The 20,108-nt window shown below is 35.8% G+C and overlaps 2 protein-coding genes across 2 annotated transcripts in view; both read right to left on the bottom strand.

Moving 5' to 3' along the window:
• LOC106139125 (inositol-trisphosphate 3-kinase homolog) overlaps window positions 1-12,633 on the bottom strand; it is a 74,909-nt gene extending 62,276 nt beyond the window's left edge. Inside the window, exons 1-3 of the mRNA XM_013340500.2 lie at window positions 12,011-12,633; window positions 10,437-10,517; window positions 10,065-10,118 (exon numbers count right to left, since the gene is read on the bottom strand). Coding sequence (XP_013195954.1) covers window positions 10,065-10,118; window positions 10,437-10,517; window positions 12,011-12,103 — 228 coding nt within the window. The 5' untranslated portion in view covers window positions 12,104-12,633. The remainder of the gene's footprint in view (window positions 1-10,064; window positions 10,119-10,436; window positions 10,518-12,010) is intronic.
• A 1,018-nt stretch (window positions 12,634-13,651) lies between these two features.
• LOC106139079 (rotatin) overlaps window positions 13,652-20,108 on the bottom strand; it is a 34,826-nt gene continuing 28,369 nt past the window's right edge. Inside the window, exons 27-33 of the mRNA XM_060944343.1 lie at window positions 19,485-19,748; window positions 18,735-18,913; window positions 17,894-18,095; window positions 17,421-17,599; window positions 16,932-17,175; window positions 15,642-15,745; window positions 13,652-14,520 (exon numbers count right to left, since the gene is read on the bottom strand). Coding sequence (XP_060800326.1) covers window positions 14,377-14,520; window positions 15,642-15,745; window positions 16,932-17,175; window positions 17,421-17,599; window positions 17,894-18,095; window positions 18,735-18,913; window positions 19,485-19,748 — 1,316 coding nt within the window. The 3' untranslated portion in view covers window positions 13,652-14,376. The remainder of the gene's footprint in view (window positions 14,521-15,641; window positions 15,746-16,931; window positions 17,176-17,420; window positions 17,600-17,893; window positions 18,096-18,734; window positions 18,914-19,484; window positions 19,749-20,108) is intronic.

Below are 20,108 nucleotides of genomic sequence, written 5' to 3'. Positions count from 1 at the left end.
ATTATCGACATAGGTAGATTATGAAATAATTATAAAATAACGTTTACATTAAGTACACATAACACGTGACTGAAAGTTTAAATTTGTACCTACTTTTAGAGCTCGAACACACCTAACGGAAATCTATAATTATACTAGTGTCCGACCGAAGCTTCGGCTTCGGCTTCGGCCACCTTCGGCCAAAAAATCCACCTTCGGCGAAACATTCGGCTTCGGCCCAAAATCAGGCCGAAGCCGAAGGTTTCGCCGAAGGTCCGAGCGACCGTCGAGATTGAACGAACTGTTACGAAAGTCATGAGGCGGCGGGGAGTCACTGTCAAAATATCACATTGCTGATTGCATGCATCAAAACAAGTCCGTACGTGTATTTAAACGAGTGTTTTTGTAAGAAATCAAATCATTATTTTTTACCAGTAGGTAAATCACAAACTTTTATCTATACATATAATAAAACAGTAAAAATATTTTGTCTGTACATTTAGTATTTTCGACTGAAATGGATAGAGGGACACTTAGAATGAATAAAAGAAAGCAAAAATATTTTTTTTTAATTTCTTGTCTGTCTGTCTGTATGTATGATCACGATTATCTCCGAAAGTACTAAACCGATTTACTTCAAACTTTCACCAATTGCTTTGTTTTAACTCAGAATAACATTTAAAGTTTGTTTCATCAAAATCGGTTCACAAAAAAAAGTTATCGACATTTGAATGAACTCAAGGCATCAGTATGCCTGCAAAAAAGTTACGAAATTAAAAATTCAAAGTCATTTATCATTATACGACGGCATTATACCTATAACATATAAATATAAGTGAAAGGCGATGGGCGAGCAACCTATCACTTTTTGAATCTCAATTCTATCATTAAGTCAAATAGCTGAACGTGGCCATTCAGTCTTTTCAAGTCTGTTGGCTCTGTCTACCCCGCAAGGGATAAAGACGTGACCATATGTATGTAGTCTACTTTAATTTCGACACCAACGCAACGGCTTCGATGGTCCAGTGGTTAGCCCGTAGATATTTTTTATTATTAAATATATTTTTTTTGTATTGTTTGAGTATTTTATGTAAAAAAACTGAAAATCAAAATACTACATATAATAAAACGGTACAAATATTTTTTCTGTACATTTAATATTTTGACTGAAACGGATAGAGAATTTTTTTTTTACATTTTTTGTCTGTCTGTATCTGACTGTATGATTAAAATTCAACTCGAAATTTACGCGGACGAAGTCGCGGGCAACAGCTAGTTTATCTCTAAACCAACCACCTCTATGATATATCATCAACTTCTATATGAGACAGTCAATATATAAACCTTCAATATTGAGGTTTTGAAATGATTTTAATATTAATTGTAGTTTGTAGACAATATTGAACAAAATTAATTACTGAGTGCTGAGAGAATATAAACCTTCGGCTTCGGCTTTGGCTTCGGCCGAAGGTTGTGGCGATAGCCGATTAATCGGCTTCGGCTTCGGCTTCGGCCAAAAATAGACCTTCGGTCGGACACTAAATTATACATAGACTACTAGATATATAATTATACACAGACTATTTATATTTTTATTAACGTTATCAGAACATTACTCCGGACAATGCTCATTATTCCTATGTAGTGAGGTACATATTATTATACCTTTTGTTTTCCGCACTGGATTAATCTAGTCACGTGTATAATATACTTAGCATTTCTAATGAACACGTGAATCTATCTTGGGATTAAGAAATGAAACTAGGATTAATCTGTTAATATAATGACGATTAAACATTCATCATAGCCGCACTTGATACGGAAAATGACAGGGCATCGTCCCCTTTACATTTATAATACACCGAACCGCTGGATGTGATAGGCTTTGCGTTGTTGACGGACTTTTATTAATTATTGTATCGCGTATGAATTAGTGTGTTTTCGCCAAATTATAATTTGCCGAAGCAAACTTATGTGATAACAATAATAAAATGGAATCAACGGTAAACTTATTTTAATACCGTTATATCTGTTATACGAACTGTATTATTGCTAAATTTCTTTACTCTAAATATAATAGTACCTACAATATTCAATAAAATAAATTATTATTTTTTAAATCATTACAGACATAACTCTTTCATATATTTTAGTCGCGTACTTAAAATAAACCTTTTATGAATGAAAAAATGAAATATACTTTATTACCAATATAAAAATATTCATGTATTTTTATTTTATTTATATTTTCACGGAGAGTATAGACTCGAAAAGACTGAAAAGCCACGTTCAGATGAAGGGCTTAATGATTTGAAAGCGACTGTTGTCTGTCTGCCCCGAGAGGAATGAAGACATATTAATTTATTTAAAAATGATTTTTGAAATGTTTTTCTTTATATTTCTTGTAAGCCTAAATAAAAACATAAGTATTTATATTGCCACAAATTTATTGAGATGGATTTTATTAACGCAAAGCACTCAATAAATTTTCATTATCAACTTCTAATAAAGCAAACATTAAAAAAATACCAGACCTTGAATATCACATGTGAATGCTAATTTGTCTATTTATAAAAATAGTTTTGCGTGGATTAATCATTATTCTTGAATTTTATTTTCATACTAACTAAATTATTAAAGATAAGGTAAACTTCACTACCGCTACAGCCGTTTTAAAAATATTTTTTAGAAACGATAGATTTTGACGTTTTGAATAGGAATTTTTATGTCAACTTTGTAGCAACGATTACTCATTAGTTAGTGCACACGTGTTCAAATGTATATCACATTGTTTTTAGATTATTTTTTATTGGATTTAATTTACAGGAATATCTAAAAAATGTGAGCTTATAATGAAATGACTTAATTCATGGGCATCAGCTTAATAAACAAATAATTTGAAAAATAAAACTGAACTGAACTCTGCGATATACCCCAATTAGCATATATTTTTTAAAATATATCTTTTAATTTCCCGCTTTAATATATTTATTATCTTATAAACATGTCCTGTTAAATGTATTTTCACCCGTTTCCCAAATATTGTATGAGCAACTCTCAACGATTAATATTTTACTTTTAACGCCAGCTATCGTGTAATACTGCTAATCAAGTTCAATAAAAAAAGCAAACAATAATAAGCATCTTCTTTCATATCATCTATAGAGGGCCTGAATTAGTTTTCTGCACGGTGTGCGGTCTGCGCTGCGTTGCGGGCTGCGCGCGCGCCACATCGGCCACTGGTGCTGGTCACGTGACACCATTGACGTCAATGCTGACCTCTGGCAGTACACCGCTCTGCCTGGTGCCTACTTATCGCCGAAATACCCTACATGCAACGCGAACATGCATTTAATTACAGCGAAGGCACCGCGATCGCGGCACAATACATTACGTGAATGGACAATGACATAAGTTGCCAGAACCGTGACCTTATTCTGAGTAAAAAGCATTATTTTAAGAACAAGTATGTACATGAAACAGTTATAATATACGGGTAATAACTCGTTTCATTTTTAATAAATGCGCTAGTCATCTTGTTTCTGGCAAAGAAGAAGGAAGTACCATCATCTTTGCCTGCGGATATTAAGATATAAGCCCTAAGGGGCTTATGACAATAGTTATAAGACATTAAAAGTGTCAGACGATAAATGTTATTTCACCTTTGTGGCGCTATTTAAGCCTTAAGCTAGTGCAATGTTAAATCTGTTAAAAGACCACTAAGGTGTATGTAAAACACTATTCAAAAACTTTTCACAGCCAAAATTCTGTGTTTATTGAACTTCAAGTTTCTATTTAGACTTATATCTGTACTTAACCCTCAGTTATCAGTTAATTCAAACATAAAATCTAAAAAAAAATTCTTTATGGATCACCATAATAATAAGTCCGGTAATCAAGTCGGACTTTATTACTTACTTGCTGAATAAACCTTTGATTAAAAATTACTTTAAAAATAACTCTAATAATAATTTAAAGCGGATGAGTCCGGTATTGCAATACTTTTTTGACAATATTTTATAGATTTTGTTTTATGCAATTTTGTTTTATATAATATATTATAAATGCAAAAGTTTGTTAGGATAGTATACTTTCACGCCAAATCTACTAGACAGATATTGATGAAATTTAATACACGGGTAGAATATAAACTGGAATAACATATAGGGTATTTTTAACATGAAACTTCCATCGTTGCGAAGCTCTGGGCCGCAGCTTTACTTGGACGTTCTAACAATTATTTATCAGTAGATATTAAATGTTATCAAAATGAGTTTAATCATTCAACCTACATATAACACGCAGTATGATTTGACTGTGCATTTAATACCTCTTTACGATTAGGGAGAGTGGAGCAGACTCGATGTCAATATTATAACCGCATCAAAAGTTTTAAAAATATAATAATTATTTAGAAGATATTTTAAAAATTAAAAAACTATATTTTTCGACAAAGTTTAAAAAGAAAAGATTGTTAATGTTAATTCCTGCCATGCATTTGACAGTATGATGGATGAGACTCGTCGACACTTTTCTCCTGAATGTCTAGTGCGAGGACACGGTCGGCCATTCAAATTGTAATCTATTCCGAAAACACGTTTTTCACGCAAGTGACAGCAATTCTAAACATGGCTAACTTTCACAAAAAGTAGCCGCTGAAACGTGACTTACTTACTATTAATGTGTTTACAGAAATTTCGCCTTCTTTTGGTGGCGACAAGTCTGATTAAAAATTATGATGAGTCTTGCTTGTCACATTTCTGTGACCTTGACTATCTACTTTGCTTTGATAGAATGATAAAACTTTATAATAATGTAACGGTACTTGTTACTACTTATCTATCGGATACACTTTTTTGCAAATCATATTTTGTGTACTTACACCTAATTACGTCTGAACCTCTTATGTGGTAGACAGAGCCAACAATCTCGAAGAAACTGGAAAAATCAGCTTAATGAATTCAGATTAAAACGGGGAGAGGTTGTAAGCGTGACTTGATGGTGGCACTGGTGGTGCCTCCAAATCTCTTTCCCGATTGTATTACACAACTTATTGCTCAAAGTTTTCTAAAGGCAATCAGTAAAGTGTTTCTTTCCAAGCTGTAAAACGATTTGAAAAAATATTTGAGCATAGCCTTTGAGGCTTTAAGATTTTCTGCAACAGCATTCTTCCTTCTACGATATAAACGTTTTTGGTCCTTCTACAAAACTGAAGGCCACGTTCAGCTATGATGAAATTAAGATTTAAATAATGACAGCTTGCTAGCACCTCGCCTAAAAGAAGAAGCCCAAATTAATTAGCCTTTCCCTTGACTGACTTTTACAATCTGCCTTTATGTATGATTTTTCTTCGCTATTTGGGCTTAGTTATTCAGGCAAATAATCATTTCAGATTCAGACTTATACCTAGATAGATTCAGAAGGAAAGTCCAAAACAACATTAGCATAACACGTGCTACATATTTTTTGCTTTCTCCGAACAACAAATAGTCACAGGTAAATCATTATTAGCAAGTCTATTTGCCATTGAAAGGTGATTGGAATCAATGAATAAGTGATAGAAATCACAAACGTGACCGACAGATACCTATCACTTTACCCCCTAAAATATCTTCAAATTTGTCGGTTCGACGTGTAATAAATAAAATACAGTATTCGCGGAGTTACATAAAGGTTATGAAATAAACATACTTTTATGTCACATGTTTGGTGAATTTAAATTTGTAAATGGCCAGTACGGTTACTTGTCGAACGCCATTACATTACAATATTGTTTTTCCTTGAACGACCACTACCTACTTACATTAATCCGATGACAGTTTGATAGCCCATCTAAAATATTTATTAGTGACTAGCTTTTACCCGCAGCTTGGCCCGCGCGAATTTAGCCAAAGCCACGAGAACTATGATACATATTTACTGGAATGAAAGGTACCTCCCTATTTTCCTCCCGAGACTCTTAATTAAGTACATAAACGCGAAATTTTAAGAAGATTGGTTCTGTAGATAACGCGTAAAGAGGCAATAAACACACTTATTTTCGCATTTATAATATTAGTTAGGATGTCAAACTCAGAAATTATAATCAGTTTAATTCTCAAATGTCCCCAGTTTCCGATCATGCTCTCACGTGTCAGGTGACAACAGCAAAAAAGACCCCTGTGGTGACGCACGTGAGTCGGACGGATGCTGTGATGCTAGTCCTCATAGGTCACTCACCGCCCGGAGACTAGGAGACCTTTCCAGAACTAATAATACTATATCAATTCTTCAGAATTCAATTATCCCGAGCGTCCTAGAATGCACTTGAAACTAGATTTACCGATAGTGAATGTGAAATGGACGATTAGAATGCACACGTGACTTTGCGCCTTACGTACACTTAGAATATAGGTTTTATTAAAAACTTTCCTTAATACTTGACTTGAAAATATTACCTAAGTGGACTTTATACTTAATAAATTAATTAATTCGATATTTAAGGTTGCTGCTTTACACGATTGGTTCAGTCAGAGTCAGATCTGGCATTAGAAAATAGATTTAGGTATAATGAACCATGTAAGCTAACAAACTTAGGATTTCTCTTTCAGGCGATGATGGGCTTGTAACCTGACGCTATTTTAATCCCAATTCCATCACTAAGCCATACAGATGAACGTGGCCTTTCAGTCTTTCATCTCGGAAGGGATAAAGACGTATGTAAGCAACCAAATGTGAAACAAATCATTAGAAAATAAACACTTTTTAAACATAACTATTGTATAAAGTAGATTTCGCCTCCTTAAAGAGTGTAACATATACATACAATTATGTTATTAGGACAGTTTCCGTTTTAAACAATGTGAGCTGTTATTACTCATCTGCGTATACTAATGAATAAAAGAATTAGGGATTACCCATGTTTGTTTTATTACAAAAAATGTGGAAACCTTATGAGATTATTTGCCCACTAAATACCTACCTACTTCAGTTCTTTGATATTTGGCGAACAATTTTATAAGCGACAAATACTTGACGCGACCAAAGTGTTAAGAGTGTATAACCAATAGGTACTAAAATCGAGTGCCTGTACAATAAATATATATCTTTAATTTTTTTGAAATTTCTTCTATCGATGAAAAAACGTATCGTATATAACGTAATCTCGTACGTTATAACTTCGAAACAACTCATCGGATTTGAACGCAGTTTTCGAATGTGGATTACACATAATTAGGAGGGTTGACAAAATTTAGTCAATTGAAAAATTGTTTCAAGTACTTCTTCAAAATTTTTAAACAGAGTTTGAGAATACGTTTTAAAAAGACGTAGCGCGATGCGATGGGGCAACCCATCTCTATTTACTGAGGTTTTCTCCACCTTTTACGCCCACTTTCACTTTAGGAGTGGCTTTTAGGTCCTAATAACTAAATGTCTATTATAGACCTAGATAATTGTAGTTTTCACAATTAAAGAAGAAATAAATAAAAGAAACAACTTCATAATTTGGTTAAACTATCACCTATTCAACTAATTCAGTAAAAAGGTTTAATAGAATTCCCCTATTATATGCACATGACGACTTCATCCCATACCAGATATGCTATAGTCGCAAAACTAAAAATCCATGCTAAGTTGATGGCTTAATAGAAGTAGAATTAAGAGCTAGCGACCTGTGCGAGCCAATCGCCTAAAAAAAGAATCCTATAATACTCGTATGACCTTGTTTGACTTCTGCAATCTGTGCGTAAAGAGAACTGGCATACCATAATGGCTTGCATTAGCTGAAAACGATTCCCTTTTACTACCGCCACGAGGAAAATATTTAGTGGTCTTCAAACAGTACCGCAAAATACAATCGGCATTTCATTCTCATATTAATTTCATGTTTAAATAAAATTAGCATCAAGCTCACGAAATACACGCTTAAATAAGTTTTTTGATTACAAGTGTGCCACCATACACTTAATTATGTAAACTTGTCAACGTTGACCTAACAGACATAATGAAATGAGATCCAGTATTGAGAGCAAATATTGGAGCTGGGCGGGAAACCCCAAGTGTACGAAGTCACTATATTTATTTGCTTAAATCTGGTGTCAAAATGCCATTGAACAGGGGCCTGTTCAACTACTACTAAAGTGCTTACACGTGTGCACGTGTAAGCAATTAGTAGTAGTAGAGTGTAAGTAAATATTAATCAATATAAAAACTCTCTCTCACTGAGTGAAATCGAAGTGACCGAACTATGGTGACCGTGACTGAAAGACTTTACTTGGTGTGTGGGAACTTGGAAGTGTAGGGGAGCGTCTAAAGAGCATTTCCGAAAATTTAATAAACGCGGAGCGACGGGAATTTAGCCCGTTTTAAATAAAATAGTGTTAACAAATAAATAATATAAGAGTGTTACGTATATCCATCTAGTGGAGCAAGAAAACACTAATGTTTGCCATGTCGTTTCTTCAAATAACAAGATGTTTAACTGTTCTTTATAAGAATAACTATTATGATAGATGCTACCATGCTACCATGATCAATGGAGAATATAATATCCCACAAAAACATTTCATGTTAAATGTTGCCAAAGCCAATAGAGCCAAATTTCTAACCCCACATGCTGGCTGGCTGGCAGGGCTGGGCATGTGGGGTTAGAAATTTGGCTCTACACGAGATCTGATTACTTTTGACAGTGCGAGCTATATGGTCTCGTATTGGCAACATTTAACATGAAATGTTTTTGTGGGATTTCATTTCTTTTTGTAGGTTGCTTATGGTAGAAAGAAAAAATGAGCGACAAATACTTACACTTTTATCCCGTAATGCAAGGGTTTAAGAGATATTTAAAAAAAACTGAATAATGTTTTCATTTGATGAAAAGTCTGTGTTCTCTGTACTTGTGTATAATTTTCAGATCTCAAACAGAAAATTAAGTTTCCCTATTTCAGATTCTACTTTTTTTAGCCCCCTCAACTCAACATGATCCCGTAATAAACAGAATTCTTCAACGTGCTGTTATTTCTGAGATACAGGGGTGAGGGAGGGAAAGTTGGGAGGGGAGGGGGGTTTTCGGATTTTTTTCGTACACACTGCAGCACTTTTTATACGACGCTATCAAAAGATTTACCTCTCCGAGGCCGCATTCAGACCTCTAGCGCCAAAACTTGCGGAAGTCTCAAACAAACTTTCACCCCCAAGTTTAAGGGGTTGGGGGGTAAAAGTTCCAAGTTTTATAATTTTTTTGTTGTTTGGGTACTAATACTAGCTTACATACCAAATTTCAGTTTTCTAGGATTTCAGGAAGTACCTTAAGAATTTTGATGATCATCAGTGAGTAAGTGAGTGACGAAATCGGGGTTTTTTATATATCAATAAAATCTAAAGTATAAGAGCTATGCACTATGCTATGAAACTTTGGAGGTTTATTAAGTCTATCACTGACATCATATCTCGAAAATTTTGTTTATCTGGTATAACCCAAACTCAAGTTATGAAGGTTCAAAAAAACGACGAACCACTTCGAGAAAAGGTATTTATTTAACTTTTTTCAAAATAAATAAGTACAATAAGTCTGGCATTTTAAAGCAAATTAAAGCATTTATCTCCAAGTAAAACAGTTAATCAAACAGAAAACTTATTTTGTTTTCGATCTTTGATTCCGGAGACTAAGGCAACAAGATAAACTTATCAATAGATAAATACCCAGTTGTGTAATTTTCCTAGAAACTGTTAACATTGGCAATTTTAATACAACACTCTAATTTTAGGCTGTTATCTAATCGCTTAATTCGGAGCTTGGTTCAGAGCAAAAATTATTAAGGTAATATTTAATGTCTATATTTATATCCCTGTGACAATATTATCGTTTGCTTATACATCGGTATTAAGCTTCCTATACCAGTCTTACTTTCAATTGTATACTTCAATTTTGCTGCAAAAGTTAAATTCGATTTTGAACTTATTTTATATGTTCAGCGAAACTGTAAATAGAGATTGAAGAAAAACACAAAATAAATTCCTGTTTTCGAATTTATCGTGAGCAGACAGATGTACAAAACAAGTTAGAGAAACAAATCGTTACTTGAGAAAATTCTATACGATTCGCTTACCTTTTTTTCTGTCGCATGTTTGTCTTTCCGAATATCTCTAACTCCATTTTGAAACTGAAATACAAAGAAACATTTCATTTTGAAACAGAAAAATGCAGGTTTTTTTATTATTCTAGCTATTGCCCCCACTTCGTTCACCGTAAAATTTCACTGAATAGGCTGATCAGTATGTATCAGTTTCAAAGTTGGACCAAGCCTAACATCTGAGAAAACCGCGTTGAAATCTGATCAATAGTTTTCATTCAAGTTCAAACATCGGCCAGTTACTACCTATTTTATTATATTTTTTATATAGGAATGGAACATTTGTTTTGGTTTGCTTGTTATCAAAGGAGAGTATTTAAATAAAAGAGGTTTACTTTCAGCACGCACCACGCATTGAAAGCAGCCGAAGAGCTTCGTAGGCGGAGAACTGACGGGAGAAATCTCACAGGAGTCGCACTGTAGACCGTTCTGAAAAGGATGAACAATATCAAACACAGAGATATAAAAAGAAATACAACGCCAGCGACACACATTCTATGGTAAAATGACTGAAATCATTGTTATTAATAACACAGGTCCAAACATACACATACTTCCGTACTAATATTATAAAAACAAAATATTTGTATGTTTTGTTGAAATCAAATAACTTAAAAATAACTAGACTGAATTTGATGATTTTAACACACAGACATAAAAAACCTTCTCTAGTAACTTATACTTATGTACTTAATTTCATGGAACATGAAAAATGGGTACTTAAGTTTAACGCGGGTAAAGCAGTGCTTAGCAGCTTGTTGCGTCATTTTAAATTTAACAAAAACAGTATATAATTATGAAGCTTGCCCAAATCAAAGCCTTAAGTAGACGAGAGGAAATATACATGAATCACTTATACCTTCAAGTAAGAATTCTTCCGCTAGTCAAATAACTGACTGAATATGCAGAGGTCCTAACTAACAAAAATTTTGCAGTGTCAAGAGGATATATGCATATTTTTCAATAGTGTGAAACAAAAATATTTAATTCCTAGAAATGTGGAAACAACGTGTAAGTTTTATTCGTTAAGAACGGATACCTTATCAACTATATGGTTTTTGAAATTAAAATTTAGTAAGTACTCAAGTAAGATTATACATACATACATATGGTCACGTCTATATCCCTTGCGGGGCAGACAGAGCCAACAGTCTTGAAAAGACTGAATGGCCACGTTCAGCTATTTGGCTTAATGATAGAATTGAGATGCAAATAGTGACAGGTTGCTAGCCCATCGCCTAAAAGAGGAATCCCAAGTTTATAAGCCTATCCCTTAGTCGCCTTTTACGACATCCATGGGAAAGAGATGGAGTGGTCCTATTCTTTTTTGTAATGGTGCCGGGAACCACACGGCACAGTAAAATTATTTACTTCATAAAATATGCATTTTATTCTCTATCACTTCAGCTTTCTTTATTTTTACAGCCACCCTCAGATACCTATGCTTTGAGACCCAGGGTCCTAAAAAAGCTGAAATACGGGTACATATCATTTGTACATCTAGCAAATAAATTATGGACTGGATTATTTGGTTGTTACATGATCAATTTAACATGGTCATTGGGTAGTAAATCTATGTATAGGTATTTTACTTTTTTCATAGGCAGTAGTGAGGGTAGATAATTTTTAATGCATCAACCACGATCTCCATATCTGAAATGGCACGCTATATTGGATCAAACTATCTGCATACGCACGTAGCTCGTTAAGTTAGTAAACTAGCTGTTTTGGTTATAATGACTTTGGATTGTACTTAAGTTGAAATAGAAAATCAGATATGAGACAGACGACAGCGGCTCAGGCATCACGCAAATATTGTCCACAAAACGGGTGAATGCACCGCTGCGTCGCGGCGACCTTGTGCCAGCGCGCACGCCGCGATAACGATGGCCGCCCACCACTCCACGATCACCAGTACTCACATTCACACTAGTCGCGCCGTCGTCGCTCGTGTACACAGCAGAGTAGCTCTCAGGAGGAAAGCTGAACTGAGGAGGCTTAGGAGGCGACGTCATCACTATAACACACAACACTAACACTGTCACGGGCTCTGAGGAGCTGGATCACGTCACATTACCGCCGCCAGCGATCACGGTGCCGCCCCATAGTTCCTTATTTACACCGTGTTATGCCAGGCAGCAGAAACAGACGCACTGACGCGGAACCGGCGCCTCCACCCGCGGATTATCACTCTTCACGCCGATAATGAGCAAAGCAAACCATAAAAATCGTATTGGCCACCGTGTGCGCCGATTGTGCGCTATCGACGCTGAACCTTATCGCGGCCTTGGCAAGACTGGATAAACGAGACATGAGACATGTAGTTGTTCTCGGTATTAACATCGGGAACTGTGGGTATGCGTTCGCTTTGAGATATTTTATACAACACCGACATAATTTTCAATAAACAAACAATTGTTGCGAACACATGCCGAATACGAATAGTGTGAATAATGTACACTATAAACGTATTATTATTAGACCATATTAAAACAAACAATACGTTTCAGAGTATACTACGACTACTCGTTGCGCAAGCGATACTAAACTTGATGTTTTAAACAAACCTACCTATGTACGTCTACCGATAACAATAAAAAAATGAGCATTGGCACATGGAATTTAAAATAAATAACCTGACTAAGTCAAAAGTGAATAATAAATTAGGTAAAAAATGAAACAAATGCCAGCAATACCTATTTCTCACTCAACTATTCAAATCATAAGGCATCAACTATTCGAAAATATGTAGGTATCATATCACATTTGCAATTAATTTAATTTCTGATTAAATAAAGACCTAACATACAAATATTATGGATATTTCTTTAGGTGTATGTTGTCAAAACATATAACCCTCAGTAATTAAACAAATCACAAAGATGTGCAGGGTCTATCGACTGTTGCTCAAAACCAAAAAGGAATACAATAGGCAATAAAAAGCATGACCTTACACAACAAATCCGTTCCGTAAACAAATTATTAGGCAATCGAATGGGACATTGACTTCCGAAGTGTTTGATCAACGCATTCCAATTCCCAATTAAGATCGTACAGTCAACCGCATATTAAGTAATGCACCATTCACAAGAACAGCATTTTGTTATTGATCACCATAGTTAATACGCTGTTGACTGTAACAACTCGGTGCTGCGTTCGACAAAGTGAAATTTAGCAATACTGTAGGTATCGAAACGTTGTCAATATAAACCATATACCTACCTAGCTGTTATTAAAACAATGTATTTATAGTTTATCAGTTTGTTTTAATAAACAGCTTTTTATAAAGTTGACCGACCGAATATTCACAACAAAAGTCAGTTACTATGGTATACTGGAACTATTGATATCTGTATATATTATATATGGATATCAAAACAATTTCGCTGTGTAAAAACAAAGTTATGTTTATGAGTCAATCATAATTCAACTTACTATTGCCATTCTCCTCAACATCATTAAAAGAAGTAAGAAATATCTACAAATATGTTTGATATCATGTTGTTATTTAGTTGAGAGCAAAAAAGAAAACACTTAAGGAAAATGATTAATAAATACGCATATAGATTGGTATTAAGAACAAATTTATTTCATTGATAAATAAGGACAGAACAGTTTTAAAATCATTTATCTATCACACGTTTTCGTCAAAAGACTTAAGTCCTAATCAAATTAATAAAACAGAAGGTACTTCTTTAATCCAAGAATAACATTTCATACCACAAAAAGCAGTCTCGTAGGTGGAAAAAAATCATGCTTTATACAGGTAAACATAGGAATTAAGATTATATAAAAATAACACAAGAGACTATAATATTGATGGAAATATTTATGAAAAATTTCTTTTTTGTAACTGTCAACACAACTCTCTAATTTCATAAACGTTAATTTTCTTGATCTTATTTCCCCATTAGAACCTCACATTAAATACTTAATTTACCAGTGATTGTGACAACAATAGATTCAACAAACGTTTTTCTCTGCTAAACAAAACTGTATATAACTATTGAGAACCACCTCCTTTTTAAAGACGGTTTCAAATACAGTTTTATGCGACAAGAGAATGGAATAATTTACAAATTCCTCAATTATGAAAGTGCAGCGTGCAAGTGCTCTGAGTAATATTGAGCTTTACTGCGGGAACAAAAAGCTCATCCGATACAACCCCTAAATACAATAGCGTGAACGATAAAAAAAACTATCACACTGAACACCTGTTATAGATAGGTAATTTGATAAATGCAGATCTTAGTGTAATATGGTAAATAAGAAGACAACTACCATAATGTCAGGTAGCTTGGAGTATAGTGTTAGTGTATGTAAGTAACTGTAGAGCGCGCTGTGCGTCGGGGTCCTTGTTGGAGCGCTGCAGTCGCTGCACGGCCGAGTGCACCGCGGCCGCCACGCCCGCGCTGCGGAGCTGCAGTTTACCCTAAAATTATATTATCCCTTTAAACCTGCCGTAATTCCCGGATTAATCTCAACTCAAATGGAGGAGTTGCGTTTATAACTCGGATCTTTTGCACTTTAAATCTCCTTCTTTCTACATCTGTTTAATTGCCTAATATTCTTTGTACCTAGTAATTGACTTTCGTCCAAAGCAAATCTCTCAATCAAACTCTCTCACAACATAGTGTACTTATAATATTTAAGCTATTAACTTCAATGCCGCTAGACACAACATGTAGATTACATTTTACATTTCATGAAACAAAGATGTCTTTACAGTCTGCCTTTAAAAATTTTATAAATTATTTAGAAGTTTTTAAATGGGTTCTAAATCGTCGACATACATGGTGGACAATGTTGGTATTTTGCGACTCTAAATAAAAAAAATATCTGAAACTTGCCACATTCTTTAAAACTAATACCTATTTCAGCGTTTTAAGTACTGCGTAAAAAGTATTACGTAATATTAGTAACCGCTAGTACCTTCTTTGTTTATCTCACTGGAATCAGTAAAACCTACTTCAATAATAGAACTTCGCGTATTTTTTCCTGGAACCTATTGTCTACCAATTTACTCCTAACTTGTCTATTAACAAGTATTTTGTATGTAACAAATTAACACAAATGAGGACATTATGAGAATGGGTTGTCAGTGTCACCTTCTTTGTATAAAACAAGAAAATAATGAATGTTTTAATAAAAGAGACTTTAACTAGTTACACATTAATGAGTCATTTCCAATATACGAATATGTTAGTACAATAGTATTGGTACTTATATGACTATACTTAAGTGGGCCCGTGAGATACTCGGACAGCTACTTTTATACCATTCAAAGGTGGCACAAGTTACCTACCTATATTTATGTAGGAATATAACATTGACAATAGACAATCTGTCCCTTTCATAAATACATACATATAATCACGTCTCTATGTCTAGCGGGGTATACAAGGCCCAGTTTTGATTAGATAAAAATACCACGTTTGAAATACGACATACACTACGAAATATATAAAATAACAATACTCCATCGCGTTGTAATTATTTTAAGCTTCAGGTTATAAGTCATCCATACTCGTTATTATTTTTGGTTGTGCTCACCTTGTGGTTATTGGCCGCGAGAGACCACACGGCGCGGCCTGCAGACACTATTTCTGCCGTGTCCCCCGCCAACAATGTGCCGGATATCAGCTCCAGGAGTTCCGCTACGCAATAATAAATATTATTATCATCATAATTTATACGTCCCGCCAAAGAGAAGTAACTAACTCATTTATTTAGATTTTGTATTTGGAAAACGAATACATTTTAATTTAACATTTTAAATTGACTTAATTTAGTTGCAACTACAGGAACACTAAAACCTATATATGACCAGATTTTATTTCGATTCCCCTCCGTCTCTTTCTTATAACGTAAAATAAATAGAGTTAGAAGGGTATGGAGAATCCTTTTCCCCGTCAGAAGTTTGCTTATGTGTGCGTTGTTAGGATTTCAGCCAGTTTATTTTCGGCATAAACAACGACTTACATTTTTCGTTACTACAGTTCGTCTATTATGCTTTTATTATGTGAATGCTGTGGAACCACAGGAACATGCCTGCAAAATGCCACACAGGTTTGGGTTGAATGTAACCATTGTTACTATTGAACATAAAGTTAAACGATTACACAGATTCTCATTGGTATGATAATTATGACAACAAACAAACTTTGATCCATTCCGTTGTCTTCATACAATCACTTTCGTGACATAAAAAACAACACGTGTCATAGAGAAACAATATTTTTTATACGTTAAACTTTAATACCTATACCTATATATTAATAACAAGGTTGCTGGTGGAATGAACATTAACCACTTAAATTATATGGTATAATTATATACGTCAATAAATATGTTAATAGCTCGTGTAAAATACAGAAAACACCAAGTGACGTCAATGGCAGTTTTTTAACCTTCTATGTCTTTGAGGACATCAGAATGTGCAAAGTCAAGTTTGTTTCAAAAGTTTTCTTAGGCGAAATAAAGGGATAACGTTTTAGCGCCTCGCTTTTGTAAATATAAAACGAGTTATGCAATTATATGTTTGATATTTTGTTGACTTTTCCACTTATGACGAATTTGTTGAATGTTGATTAATGGCTGTTTGATAATCAACATTCGCAAACAGTTACTAAGCTGGTAAGTTAGGTCTACACTTCACTTACAAAGTAGTAACATGTTTACTTGTTTCGATACGGTTTAATGTATTTAGTAGAATTATACACACAACTTCCGTAATATACTTCGTGCCGCTTCCATAGTAAATGCAAGTGATGCTTAAATTGTCACTTAGTCACTTCACACAGTCGCGTTCGCATACAGCAACTTACTGAGAAGATAACTTACGTGACTGCAAGAAAGTGAGTCTCTGATGCGAGGCGGCGTGCGCCACAGCGGGCAGGAGGAGTGGTCTGAGAGCGGGCGGCAGCGCCGCGAGCTGCGGCCTCAGCGCGAGCAGCGCGGCCGCTCCGTCGCTATGCCGAGCTAGGGCCTCACAAAGTCTCGCCCACGCCACGCCGGCCGCGCCGCCTGAACCGCCGCGACTCTTCTCGCGGATTGATAACTTGTACAGGCAGGGTAGGACGTCGCTCTGCAATTTAGGATAGCTATTTTTAGTTTTTGTTATATTTCTAATTATCACGTGGAGTAAGCAACTTAATTTTAACTTTGAGACGACTCGTCGAGGTACATCATACTTTTTCCTATCGAGAGCAACATAATGACCCTCTGGTCATACAAACCAAAACTAGGTATAAGACGGTTAGGTTTTTCTGAAATTGACAGTACAAAGGATATTCAAGTTTGTCCCATTATTTTTTGATTGGGTAACAGTACCTTCAGTATGAGTGCGCGACACTGGTGGTGGGGCGAGCAGCGCCGCAGCGTGCGCGCGCACAGCAGCAGCGCGGCGTGGCTGCGCGCGCGCGACACTAGCGCCGCCTCCCGGCCCGCCAGCGCGCACACCTCGCTCACCAGGTTGCGGCCGCCTACGCAACTCAGCATGGACGACCAGGCTACGGACATAGACAACACTTTTACAATAATAAAAAAAAATATAAAAAATACTTTACAACACATAGTACAGAAAGAGGAGCTGACATTGATGATCGCAAACCGAAACCACATTCGCGTCCAATTTGTCGTGAGTCTTAGCATATATATTGTCAGAAGAAAGAAGAAGGATGTTCTTCTTCTTACTCCTGACAATATATATGCTAAGTAGGTGAGTACGATATTTTCTGCCTGGTTCCTACATAAATGGGATTTTTTGTCAGAGAACGTCTGTTTGTTTGACAGAAACGACACACCTTTAGCACAGTCGTTGGAGAACGTGTCCAGCAGATGTACGGCCGCCACTCTGAGCTGCTCGGTCATCATGCTCCACGGCCACAGTCTACACAGCGACACGCACAGGTTGTCTTCAGCAAACATCTCCTTGGCAGGAAGGCAGTTCGTCATTGAACAGTCGATTAAAGTCAGCAACCAATATAGGGTGCGTAACACCGGGTTCTGGAAAAAAATACTTTGGGTTGAGGATAATTTGGGTCGAAATTTCTCATTTTTATAGAATCTTGGCAAAAGTAACGGAGGTCAGCAGGCCAATTCTGCTATTTGTTAACCGAAACAGTTCGGATGCGTTTCAGCTTGGTTACAGTTGCGTTTATATTGTCAAACGGTATTCCAGTAACTTTACGTTGATAGCTGAAACGCAAATGAAACGGAAGCGGTTGGTTATTTGCTGCCGATGCAAAACCGTAACTTTGGACAATTCAACCAATGCAGAACCGTTGCGTTTCGGCCGGACCAACTGTCAAAAATTTATCAGAATACAAAATAATAGCCGAACGGCAAACGGAAGGTTACGTGTCCTTTAGCAGAATACGACAACCAAACCGTTTCGGCTGCGAAACCAATGCGTTACGGCTTCGTTTTGACAAATTGTTAGTAGAATACCAAAAGTTATAATCAATGCGTTTCAGATCCGTTTCGGATTAAAATAAAATAGTAGAATTGACATGCAGATGTGAGTCGCTTCACGTAAAAACCTGACTCAAATCCAAGATCCATGGTCAAGGACGTACCGCAAGATCCTCTCCAGAGAATGTAACTGAGACTATAGCCAGGAGTAAGAATAAGAACATGACATACATTGTTAGCAGTCCTGATGGCCTCTGCCGGCTTGCCCAGCATGGAGAGATGGTCCCTCACGGCCTGCAGCATCACGAGCGTAGTTCTAGACAACTGTCTGTGCACGCTGTAGCTGCGGCTGCGGCTGCTAACCGACAACACCGAGCTGAGGCAGGAGCACACGCGAACCCAATGACTATCTGGAAATTTAAATAGGTTATAATAACATTAATTAGTTGATTTTGCCCGGCGCTTAACTTGCATTATATGCATTCTTGAGACTAACTTATATGTTTAACTTGTAGGTTTTACCCGCAGTTTCGGTCGCGCAAATTTAAAAAATACAGGTTTTACACAAATTACAAGAGAACTATACTTTTTATCGGGATGAAAAGTATATCCTTCTCCAGACTCTAAATTATATACATATACTCGCTCAAAATTACAGTAAAATAAGTGCACTAGATCACTCGTGAAGAAAAAATAAACAAATTTACTTTCGCATTTATAATATAGGTTGGATATACTCTGTCTTCTTAAGATTAATTGAGTGGACAAAGCATTAACAAAGTTTAACATGATCACTTTTACATTTAAAATACTAGAATTGTGATTGTCACAAAATTAGAAGAATAGAGCGAACCCTTTCTTCATATTCAGATGCCTCACAACCTCCGAGGGAACAGCGAACAACTTATTATGAGATAAAGTGGTAAACCGTAACAAAAATGGATCTTACATTCAAATTTAAAACAGAAGATGTTTAATTACCTTGACTGCACTGGAACTTCTTCATATCTAAACTAGACTTCTGGTACAAAGAAATGACGACTTTACAGATTTCCTCCGCCATATACTCGGGCTGGCAATCCCCGTCCCCCGCCCCGCTTCGGTTACTCGAGGACCCCCAAAACGGCGATTTCAAGTTATCATAGAATTCAATCCATGAATTGTCTTTTGTTTTGTCTGGATACTTCTTATGGGTGGCTGATAGTAAAAGCTGTGATAGGCAGTACATGCCCACCATTTGGAAATCTGAAATTAAATCATTAAAATAAGGAATTTCATTTTTTAATTCAAACAATCACTCGATCATTAACATTACATGTAACGAAAATCAGAAAAAAAGAGTATGAAATATTGACAAAAAGTATATACAGCCCTTCTGGCGAGTAGGCGATCGATACTGGACGAGCTTCTTCAGCTGGTGCAGCTTCTCTTACCAGTAGTCGATTTGATTGGACGAATTCCCCATTTTCGGGAGGGTGTCCGTTCCGTTCGGTTCTTTAAATGACCTCACGGGGGTTCATTGATAAGGTAGTTTGTAGCTTGCAGTTTTTTGACAAATAGTAATACAATAGATATAACTTAAATGTAATTAATTGAAATGTAAAA

This window comes from Amyelois transitella, chromosome 5 (genome assembly GCF_032362555.1).
Source record: "Amyelois transitella isolate CPQ chromosome 5, ilAmyTran1.1, whole genome shotgun sequence".
Classification (NCBI taxonomy): domain Eukaryota; kingdom Metazoa; phylum Arthropoda; class Insecta; order Lepidoptera; family Pyralidae; genus Amyelois; species Amyelois transitella.
The sequence above is the reverse complement of the archived record's forward strand: the minus strand, read 5'-3'. Positions and strand labels throughout refer to the sequence as shown.